The sequence below is a fragment of the Dermacentor andersoni genome, chromosome 4 (genome assembly GCF_023375885.2).
Source record: "Dermacentor andersoni chromosome 4, qqDerAnde1_hic_scaffold, whole genome shotgun sequence".
NCBI classification, from domain to species: domain Eukaryota; kingdom Metazoa; phylum Arthropoda; class Arachnida; order Ixodida; family Ixodidae; genus Dermacentor; species Dermacentor andersoni.
The window spans coordinates 211,752,990-211,765,032 of NC_092817.1; the positions used below are offsets into that span (position 1 = coordinate 211,752,990).

The window sequence follows — 12,043 nt, forward strand, 5'->3', positions numbered from 1 at the left end:
AATTCCAGATCAAACTACAGAACAGGTATTCGGCTTTAACTCAGGAAGAGGACCTTAGTGTTGAAGCAATGAACGACAATCTTGTGGGCATCATTAAGGAGTGTGCAATAGAAGTCGGCGGGAACTCTGTTAGACAGGATACCAGTAAGCTATCGCAGGAGACGAAAGATCTGATCAAGAAACGCCAATGTATGAAAGCCTCTAACCCTACAGCTAGAATAGAACTGGCAGAACTTTCGAAGTTAATCAACAAGCGTAAGACAGCTGACATAAGGAAGTATAATATGGATAGAATTGAACAAGCTCTCAGGAACGGAGGAAGCCTAAAAGCAGAGAAGAAGAAACTAGGAATTGGCAAGAATCAGCTGTATGCGTCAAGAGACAAAGCCGGCAATATCATTACTAATATGGATGAGATAGTTCAAGTGGCTGAGGAGTTCTATAGAGATTTATACAGTACGAGTGGAACCCACGATGATAATGGAAGAGAGAATAGTCTAGAGGAATTCGAAATCCCACAAGTAACGCCGGAAGAAGTAAGGAAAGCCTTGGGAGCTATGCAAAGGGGCAAGGCAGCTGGGGGGGATCAGGTAACAGCAGATTTGTTGAAGGACGGTGGGCAGATTGTTCTAGAAAAACTGGCCACCCTGTATACACAATGCCTCATGACCTCGAGCGTACCGGAATCTTGGAAGAACGCTACCATAATCCTAATCCTTAAGAAAGGGGACACCAAAGACTTGAAAAATTATAGACCGATGAGCTTACTGTCCGTTGCCTACAAAGTATTTACTAAGGTAATTGCAAATAGAATCAGGAACACCTTAGACTTCCGTCAACCAAAGGACCAGGCAGGATTCCGTAAAGGCTACTCAACAATAGATCATATTCACACTATCAATCAGGTGATAGAAAAATCTGCGGAATATAACCAACCTTTATATATAGCTTTCATTGATTACGAGAAAGCGTTTGATTCAGTCGAAACCTCAGCAGTCATGGAGGCATTGCGGAGTCAGGGTGTAGACGAGCCGTACGTAAAAATACTGAAAGATATCTATAGCGGCTCCATAGCCACTGTAGTCCTCCATGAAGAAAGCAACAAAATCCCTATAAAGAAAGGCGTCAGGCAGGGAGATACGATCTCTCCAATGCTATTCACAGCATGTTTACAGGAGGTATTCAGAGACCTGAATTGGGAAGAATTGGGGATAAGAGTAAATGGAGAATACCTTAGTAACTTGCGCTTCGCTGATGATATTGCTTTGCTTAGTAGCTCAGGGGACCGACTGCAATGCATGCTCACTGACCTGGAGAGGCAGAGCAGAAGGGTGGGACTAAAAATTAATCTGCAGAAAACTAAAGTAATGTTTAACAGTCTCGGAAGGGAACAGCAGTTTACGATAGGTAGCGAGGCACTGGAAGTGGTAAGGGAATACATCTACTTAGGACAGGTAGTGACTGCTGATCCGGATCATGAGAGTGAAATAATCAGAAGAATAAGAATGGACTGGGGTGCGTTTGGCAGGCATTCTGAGATCATGAACAGCAGGTTGCCATTATCCCTCAAGAGAAAAGTTTGTAACAGCTGTGTCTTACCAGTACTCACGTACGGGGCAGAAACCTGGAGGCTTACGAAAAGGGTTCTACTTAAATTGAGGACGACGCAACGAGCTATGGAAAGAAGAATGCTAGGTGTAACATTAAGGGATAAGAAAAGAGCAGATTGGGTGAGGGAACAAACGCACGTTAATGACATCTTAGTTGAAATCAAGAAAAAGAAATGGGCACGGGCAGGACATGTAATGAGGAGGGAAGATAACCGATGGTCATTAAGGGTTACGGACTGTTTTCCGAGGGAAGGGAAGCGTAGCAGGGGGCGACAGAAAGTTAGGTGGGCAGATGAGATTAGGAAGTTTGGAGGGTCAACATGGCCACAATTAGTACATGACCGGGGCAGTTGGAGAAGTATGGGAGAGGCCTTTGCCCTGCAGTGGGCGTAACCAGGCTGATGATGATGATGATGATGATGCTTCCGCTGGGCAGGTACAGTGCAGGAAAGGGTCACTTTCACTTTCAGCAGATCACTTTCATGACAAGGCCCGCGCTATACGCACCTAACTGTCGGAGTTCTGCAATTTCTTTAACAGGACGTGCGGTTACTATCAACTGCATTTTATTTCAGAAAAGCATGGTACTTATACCGGCTCAAACGAGTGGAAATTATCGCACGCGCAACCCAGCCTCTTTCACATAGGCCGTCTCCTTTCTGCTCAGCGTAATCGACGGAGCGGTGACGCAATTTGCACTTTCTTTTGAAATCAAGCTTCCTTCTACAATCTCCCTCGTATCTTTATCTGTATTTCTAATTACCACTGCACAATACTTAACAGAGGTTTACACTCACAATCGTCACAATGCACGGAGACATGTCCCTCATGATTGCAGTTCACTTTTTGTTTGTGGTTTAAGGAAGGTGGCCGGAAGAATGGAAGTGGGCGTCGTATTTTCATCTCCACAAAAGCTATCAAGCATCTGTAAGTCCACCGATCCGTTGAGAAAGACGCGCCAAGGCTGCACGAAGACCCTTCCGCCGCTGTTTGTGGATTGCGCGCAAGGTCCCGTATATCGTTTCCCTTACTCCTGTGGCAAAGTGTACATAGGGCAGACAGGTAGATGCCTCAATGACAGGCAGAGGGAACAGGCTAAGGCAGAGTGCCTAACGTTTCAGCCCAGCGAGTATTTTTTCTTAATATAATCGGCAACGAATCTCTTGAAAGAGCTACGCAAAAGACAAGCATAATGTACCGGAGCTTAGTGCTCGTGTTCGTATGTTCTATAATGTGATGGCAAAAGCTTTGAAGCTGATTAGTTTTTTAGCAGAGTTGTCGCATCCATGCATGAAGCCTGATAAAAATGTGCTTATGGCATTTCGGAGCGCAGGTCTTAGGCGCCCTTTCCTGCGGCGTGTGCGGCTTCGGCGTTCTACATCGTACGAGCACAGTGAAGGGTGAAAGCGAACGTGGAGCGCAGCGGGGGATGAAGGACGGTGATAGCGAACAAAGCGCGAGGAGGAAAGCGGAGGAGGAGGGCATGGAGAAAACGTGAGAAGAAAATCGCAGTGCTGAGCAAGACGGGGCTTTGCGGCGACGATGATTACGCGATAGCACCAGAATAGCGCGCGTCGTCTGTAGGGAAAGAAAGCGCTCCATGAGCGTCACCCACGCGCTGCCTCTCGTGATCATCCGATTAGCGAAGCAGTCGCGCCGCACTTCGCTCCGGTTGCACCCTGCTGCACGATACAGATCGTCCACACCAACTAATATATCGAGAAATGAAAACACGTGTACCGCTGCACTCAACTTCGTCTTAGTGAGTATGATAATCCTCGGTGAATTTTTTGCCCCAAACATTGCTGAGGAACAACTAGTCTTATGTCACTAAATAGGTGTATGGACTTTCTCTGGTTCGCGACTTTCTTTTTAGAGACATTCTGAGAGATTAACTCATGTTCATCATCATCACCATCATCATCATCATCTTCATGGCTACGCCCACTGCAGGGCAAAGGCCTCTCCCATAGTTCTCCAACTACCCCGGTAGTGCGCTAATCGTGGCCATGTTGTCCCTGCAAACTTCTTAATCTCATCCGTCCACCTAACATTCTGCCGCTGCCTGCTACGCTTCCCTTCTCTTGGAATCCATTCCGTAACCCTTAATGACCATCCGTTATCTTCCCTCATTATTCTATGTCCTCCCCATGCCCATTTCTTTTTCTTGATTTCAACTAAGATGTCATTAACTCGCGTTTGTTTCCTCACCCAATCTGCTGTTTTCTTATCGCTTAACGTTACACCCACCATTCTTCTTTCCATAGCTCGTTGCATCGTCTAAGTTTAAGTAGAACCCTTTTCGTAAACCTCCAGGTTTCTGCCGCTTAGGTGAGTACTGGTGAGACACAGCTGTTATACACTTTTCTTTTGAGGGATAATCGCAACCCGCTGTTTATGATCTGAGAATGCCTGCCAAACGCACCCCAGCCCATTCTTATTCTTCCGATTATTTCCGTCTCATGATCCGGATCCGCGGTCACTACCTGCCCTAAGTAGATGTATTCCCTTACCACTTCCAGTGCCTCCCTACCTATTGTAAACTGCTGTTCCCTTCCGAGACTGTTAAACATTACTTTAGTTTTCTGCAGATTAATTTTTAGACCCACCCTTCTGCTTTCCCTCTCCAGGTCAGTGAGCATGCATTGCAATTATTCCCCTGAGTTACTAAGCAATGCACTATCATCAGCGAATCGCAAGTAACTAAGGTATTCTCCACTAACTCTAATCTGCGTTTCTTTCCAATCCAGGCTTCTGAATACCTCCTGCAAACACGCTGTGAATAGCATTGGAGAGATCGTATCTCCCTGCCTTACGCCTTTCTTTATTGGGATTTTGTTGCTTTCTTTATGGAGGACTACGGTGGCTGTGGAGCCGCTATAGATATTTTTCAGTATTTTTACATACGGCTCGTCTACACCCTAATTCCGCAATTTCTCCATGACTGCTGAGGTTTCGACTGAATCGAACGCTTTCTCGTAATCAATGAAAGCTATATGTAAGGGTTGGTTATATTCTGCACATTTCTCTATCACCTGATTGAAAGTGTGAACATGGTCTACTGTAGAGTAGCCTTTGCGAAATCCTGCCTGGTCCTTTGGTTGACAGAAGTATAAGGTGTTCCTGATTCTATTTGCGGTTACCTTAGTAAATACTTTGTAGGCAACGGACATTAAACTAATCGGTCTATAATTTTTCAAGTTTTTGGCGTCCCCTTTCTTATGGATTAAGGTTATGTTGGCGTTCTTCCAAGATTCCGGTACGCTCGAGGTCATGAGGCATTGCGTATAAAGGGTGGCCAGTTTTTCTAGAACAATCTGCCCACCATCCTTCAACAAATCGGCTGTTACCTGATCCTCCCCGGCTGCCTTCTCCCTTTGCATAGCTCCCAATGCTTTCTTTACTTATTCCGGCGTTACTTGTGGGATGTCAAATTCCTCTACACTACTCCCTCTTCCAATATTGCCGAGGGTGCCACTGGTTTGTATAAATCTCTATAGAACTCCTCAGCCACTTGAACTATTTCATCTAGATTTGTAATGATATTGCCGGCTTTGTGTATTAACGCATACATCTGATTCTTATCAATTCCTAGTTTCTTCACTCCTTTTAGGCTTCCTCCGTTCCTGAGAGCGTGTTCAATTCTATCCATATTATACTTCCTTATGTCAGCTGTCTTACGCTTGCTGATTAACTTCGAAAGTTCTGCCAGTTTTATTGTAGCTGTAGGGTTAGAGGGTTTCATACATTGGCGTTTCTTAATCAGATCTTTCGTGTGCTGCTATAGCTTACTGGTATCCTGTCTAACAAAGTTACCACCGACTTCTATGGCACACTCCTTAATGATGCCCATAAGATTGTCGTTCATTGCTTCAACACTAAGGTCCTCTTCCTGAGTTAAAGCCGAATACCTGCTCTGTAGCTTGATCCGGAATTCCTCTATTTCCCTCTTACGCATAACTCATTGATCGGCTTCTTATGTACCAGTTTTTTCCGTTCCCTCCTGAAGTCTAGGCTAATTCGAGTTCTTACCTTCCTATGGTCACTGCAGCGCACCTTGCTGAGCACGTCCTCATCTTGTATGATGCCAGGGTTAGCGCAGAGTATGAGGTCTATTCCATTTCTAGTCTCGCCATTCGGGCTCCTCCACGTCCACATCCGATTATCCCGCTTGCGAAAGGAAGTATTAATTAACCGTATATTATTCCGTTCTGCAAACTCCAAAATACTGCTCCCCTGTTATTCTTAAACCCTATACCATATTCCCCCACTGACTTGTCGCCATCCTGCTTTATGCCAACCCTGGCATTGAAGTCGCCCATCAGTATAGTGTGTCTTGTTTTGACTTTAGCCATCGGCGATTCCACGTCCTAATAGAAGCTTTTCACTTGCTGGTCATCATGACTAGATGTAGACCTGTACAACCTTCAATTTGTACCTCTTAAGTTTCACGAGACCTGCCACCCTCTTATTAATGCTATAGAATTCCTGTATGTTACCAGCTATATCCTTATTAATCAGGAATCCGACTTCTAGTTCTCGTCTCCCTGCTAAGCCCCGTTAGTACAGGACGTGCCCGCTTTTTAGCACTGTATATGCTTCTTTTGTCCGCCTAGCTTAACTGAGCCCTATTATATCCCATTTACTGCCCGCTAATTCCTCCAATAGCACTTCTAGACTCGCCTTACTAGATAACATTCTAGCGTTAAACGTTGCCAGGTTCAGATTCCAATGGCGGCCTGTCCGGACCCAGAGATTCTTAGCACGCTTTGCTGCGTGACAGGTCTTACCACCACCGTGGTCAGTTGTTTCGCAGCTGCTGGGGACTGAGCGCCGGGGTTTGATTGTTGTATTGATATAAGAGGGTGTTACCAAGATCTGCACCAGGATGGCCAATCCTGCTCTGGTGAGGGAGTGCGTCACCGGTTCTGGTCACCGCGATCAGGCCGCACTCCAGCCCTTTTTATGGAATTTTATGAAAACGTGGATTTTTTTAGCCCGGTGGAAAATTGCGCGGCACCGGGATTCGTACCACGGTCCTCTTGCACGCGAGGCGGATGCCCTACCTCTACGTTACCGCTGCATCTAACTCATGTTATGCAGGCATAAAGTCACAGCACTAGCAATTTCTTTTTTACTAAGCCAATGAGCTTTGTGTCTTTGGCTCTGAACCCACAGCGGCAAACATAGTGCGCGTTCATTAAGCGTTTCAGGAAAGCAGTCCACAACGGGAAAGGTGCTGGTATGAAATTATCTTCTTAAAATTATTCTGCGGTGAATCGTATTAACTGGCGCTTTCACAAATTGGTGATGATAGTGCTCGTATTCCTGTAGCCATAATAACTTCCACGTCATTTCATTATGAGCGCCTGTTTGTGTCACCTTCTTCGACTCTCATCTCCCTTGGGCTCTAGTCTCAAGCAATAAAATACAAACCATAGCGCAACTATCCATCTCATTGCATTGAAGTAGCATGTGCGTGTTAGCGCCTTTGCGCGTATAGCGTCATGACGTTATTCGTCATTCATACATGTAGACATGATTAAATACGTGACCCAACATAATGAATTGAAGAAAACATGTTTCATGTTATCGCATTTTTACAGACTGAGAGTGAGTATCCCTTGAGGCCCAGTCATAACTCGTAGTAGCTTGGTTCCATCGCCAGCCGTGGCCAGTGCAAGATAGAACGAACTTCACTCAGTGGCTCCACGATGGAAGGTGGGGTAGGCTCCGTGGTTTTCTTTCACGATGGTGATTTCGTCCAAGAGCTGAAGTCCCTGGGTAACGTGAAATGAAAATTGAGGTCTCTGTTGACGTCGTCAGTAGCACAATGCCAAATTTTAAAGGGACACTAAAGAGAGAAGTTATTTGAGGTATGCTCGTAAATTATGCTTTTACAATACGAAGCCTCTTTTACGGTGAGGAAACGCTTGGTAAGCAAGAAACGGCGCAAAAACAAAAGACAAGCAGCGACACCACGCTCCCGCACCAGCTGACCCTAAGGTCATCGATTTGGGCGCCCTCTGCTCGCATCTACCTAAATATTTATTCGTAAAGATGGACAACACTGTATTCTAATGGAGCTGATTACTAAACATACGAATTTTCAAGAACGCTTATTGAACCGCAACGACGAAAATGCGGAAATATGATTCGCAATTCATAACGTCACATTGACGTACCCGGCAAGAACTTTGGGTGCAAAATAAAAAAAAAAGGACTTTGGCTGTCGTTTTCTCACAATAATGAGTATATTGTCACGCAGTAGTGACGGTGAAAAAAGCAGCAAAACTAGGAATGACGAAACTAGCGTTTTATTGGGCGAACTTTTGCCCTCAAAAACAGCCTAGACTCAAAAGAACGACGACAGCGGCGGATACGGGAGGCGATCGTCGAAAATCTGATCAGCGGGTCAAGCGTGTCAGCTTTTATACATCACTCATCGAAGGTGACCGCTGGTCCCCGCGTGTCCTCCAGAAAGTTCTGCACCATTCGCGTCGCACATACATGAAATGAGACTACACAACTTGCGGTGACAACAGAGAGCAAGAAGAACCATCGATAATATTCGAGAAACTTCCGATACCTGCGGGCTCGTCCCGCGCTGAGCGATAACATTTGTTACACGGTGAAAAGCAGTCACCCAAAAAAGAGTTCGTTAGCACTGGTGAAACGGCTTATGAGGAAGCTTTAGCTCGGGTGCTCCTTATCTAAATACATGTAAAAGGAGAATTCCTTTTTCTCGGCAACCACTGTACCAAAGTTGGCAAAGTTTGTTGCATTTAAAAGAAAAAAAAACTTAGTCTAAGAACTATTGGTTTCGAATTTTTGATTTAGGGTGCAAATTTTTTATTAAAAGTTAGCGAAAATCTAAAATTTTCTGAAAACGAAACTATCAAATTTACAACATAACTCAGCAACGAAAGACGATAGTACAATTCTGTGAATTGCATCTAATAGTACATCTAAACCGGATAAAATTGGCATATTACACATGAATCTACGAAATTGGGGTGTAGACGAGCCGTATGTAAAAATACTGAAAGATATCTATAGCGGCTCCATAGCCACTGTAGTCCTCCATGAAGAAAGCAACAAAATCCCTATAAAGAAAGGCGTCAGGCAGGGAGATACGATCTCTCCAATGCTATTCACAGCATGTTTACAGGAGGTATTCAGAGACCTGAATTGGGAAGAATTGGGAATAAGAGTAAATGGAGAATACCTTAGTAACTTGCGATTCGCTGATGATATTGCCTTTCTTAGTAACTCGGGGGACCAATTTCAATGCATGCTCACTGATCTGGAGAGGCAAAGCTAAAGGGTGGGTCTAAAAATTAATTTGCAGAAAACTAAAGTAATGTTTAGCAGTCTCGAGTAGAGAACAGCAGCTTACGATAGGTAGCAAGGCACTGGAAGTGGTAAAGGAATACATCTACTTAGGCCAGGTAGTGACCGCGGATCCGGATCATGAGACTCAAATAATCAGAAGAATGAGAATGGGCTGGGGCGTGTTTGGCAGAGATTCTCAGATCATGAACAGCAGGTTGCCATTATCCCTCAAGAGAAAAGTGTATAATAGCTGTGTCTTACCAGTACTCACCTACGGGGCAGAAACCTGGAGGCTTACGAAAAGGGTTCTGCTTAAATTGAGGTCGACGCAACGAGCTACGGAAAGAAGAATGATGCGTGTAACGTTAATGGATAAGAAAAGAGCAGATTGGGTGAGGGAACAAACGCGAGTTAATGACATCTTAGTTGAAATCAAGAAAAAGAAATGGGCATGGGCAGGACATGTAATGAGGAGGGAAGATAATCGATGGTCATTAAGGGTTACGGACTGGATTCCAAAGGAAGGGAAGCATACCAGGGGGCGGCAGAAAGATAGGTGGGTGGATGAGATTAAAAAGTTTGCAGGGACGACATGGCCACAATTAGTACATGACCGGAGTAGTTGGCGAAGTATGGGAGAGGCCTTTGCCCTGCAGTGGGCGTAACCAGGCTGCTGCTGCTGATGATGACCTGAATCTAAAAAAATTTAGTAATATTGAAATACAGCTTTTGCAGAAGGCTTGTAAACAACGTAACAAATTCACTTAAGATACAGAATGACATATCAAATTTGTCCGCTTTCAATGATCCAATGGATGCCGTTTACAAAACCGTGATCTCTGTTCTTGATGCAGTACCATGAATTTGTAAGCTGCGTGATTCCGTTCCTGTTTTTCAAACTTCCGAATTTTTAAAAATTCTTGTAACAAAATGCAGGCTCTAAATTGAAATTCCGCTTCCGACAGTCACCAGAATTTAACTTTCTCTCTCAAATGCAACAAATTTAATTAAAATCGCTCCTTGAGGTATTTCAAGAAATACGTTTATGCGTTTTACATGTATTTGAATAGGCCGCGTCGGAGTTGGGCCCGAGCTAAAGCTTCCTCTAAGCCACACAACATAGAATATTTCAGGTCGTGAGCGGTGCCGCTGTGATAGCGAAATGCCATCTAGCACGGCCTCATAGTCGAGTGTACCAATGCGCTGGAGCCTTCATCGGCGTATCGGGGTCCAAATTCCAAGACGGTCGCAGGGCTGGTACTCGGCGTAGCGGCTTCGAAGGTTGTAGTGTCGGCTGTCGGTCCTCTGCTGGTTCTTGATCCGCAGGCGGGCAAGTTGTCGGGCTTCTCCGATCCACTGGAGATAGCTGGCGACGTCAAGACTCTGTTCGTCGGTGACGTGCGGCAGCATGGCGTCGATAGTCATCGTCGGGTTCCTGCCGTAAACCTGCTTGAACGACGTGATCTGTGTTGTTTCTTGCACCGCCGTGTTGTAAGCGAAGGTGACGTACAGCAGGACGGCATCCCAGCCGTCCCGAAGAGTCTTTTAAGTTCGCTAGCCAGCACAACGCGTGATGGTCGCTGACGACCTTGAATGGGCGGCCATATAGGTTTGGGCGCAATTTCGCTGTAGACGAAATGATGGCGAGGCATTCCTTTTCGGTCGTAGAACATATGCCTTCCGCTTTTGACAGCGACGGGCTAGCGTAAGCTATCCCCCGTTCAACTCCGTCTTTCCTCTGGACTAGGACGCCACCGAGGCCTAGGCTACTGACGTCAGTGTGGATTTGGGTATCGGCGTCTTTATCGAAGTGCGCAAGTACCTGAGGCAACTGCAAGCGTCGTTTGAGTTCTTGAAATGCGTCGCCCTTCGGCGTTTACACTTGAACTCGACATCACCTTTAGTTAGATGTTCCAGCGGCTCAGGGGTGCGTGAAATGGCCTTGACAAAGCGCCTGTATTAGGCACACAGGTAAAGGAATCTACGCACTGCCTTCTTGTCGATGGGCTGCAGAAACGTTGCTATTGCAGTGGTCTTCTGCCGCTCGCGGCAGACTCGAGTTGGTGATGACGTAACCTAGGAACAGAAGCTTTATCGTAGGCGAAGTGGCACCTTTGCGGCTTCAGAGTGAGCCCTAATGACTTGATGGCTTCTAGTACTGCGCAAGCCGCCTAAGGTCATCATCAAAATTTCCAGCGAAGACGACGACGTTATCCAAGTAAACAAAACAGGTCTGCCACTTCAATCCTGCTAGAACCGCGTCCATCAAGCGCTGGAACGTTGCAGGCATCGAGCACAGTCCAAATGGCATAACCTTGAACTCACAGAGGCCGTCTGGCGTGATGAAGGCGGTATTTTCGCGATCTCTCTCGTCGACTTCTATTTGTCAGAAGCCAGACTTGCGGTCCATCGACGATAAATATTTAGCATAGCAGACGCCATCTAATGCGTCCTCTATCCGTAGGAGGGGGCATAGGTCCTTGTTCGTGATCTTGTTCAGTCGACGATAATCGGCGCAGAAACTTAGAGTTTCGTCCTTTTTCTTCACCAAGGCTACAGTAGATGCCCACAGGTTTTTTGACGGCTGGATGATGTTATCGTGCAGCATTTTGTCGACTTGTTCCCTTAGAGAGCTTCAAGTTCTCGCGTCGAAACTCGGTAAGGGCTCTGGCGGAGTGGTCGAGCGCGCTCTTCGGTTATTATACGCTGCTTTGCGAGTGGTGTTTGTCGAATCCTCGATGACGTCGAAAAGCAGTCTATGTATCTTCGGAGCAGACTTCTGAGCTGTTGCTGCTTAATCAAAGGGAGACTCGAATTTATGTCGAAGTCAGATTCGGGAACTATGCACGGCAAGAATTACGGTTCATGACTGGACTTACCCTGCCACCTTGGTTATCCTACAACAGTGCTCACGAGACGTCATTCTCGTCACGGACTTTTTGAACGAACACGGCGCAATCGTCGGTAAGAAGTCGAAGTCAATAACGCTGTCAGAAGATCAAGCGATGCCGCCGGAGAGCTGTCGTCGTCACCACGCGTTGAGTGTGCTCGAAAATCAGATTAGCATCACGCCTTGCTCCAGCATTGTTATTTCCGTC

General features: G+C 45.9%; 1 protein-coding gene across 1 annotated transcript in view; it reads right to left on the reverse strand.

Annotated features, from left to right (window-relative positions):
- Positions 1–7,173: 7,173 nt before the first annotated feature.
- The window catches only part of LOC126538479 (acid phosphatase type 7), a 182,767-nt gene continuing 177,897 nt past the window's right edge, over positions 7,174–12,043 (reverse strand). Inside the window, exon 13 of the mRNA XM_072288022.1 lies at positions 7,174–7,390. Within this exon, the coding sequence (XP_072144123.1) occupies positions 7,307–7,390 (84 nt within the window). The 3' untranslated portion in view covers positions 7,174–7,306. The remainder of the gene's footprint in view (positions 7,391–12,043) is intronic.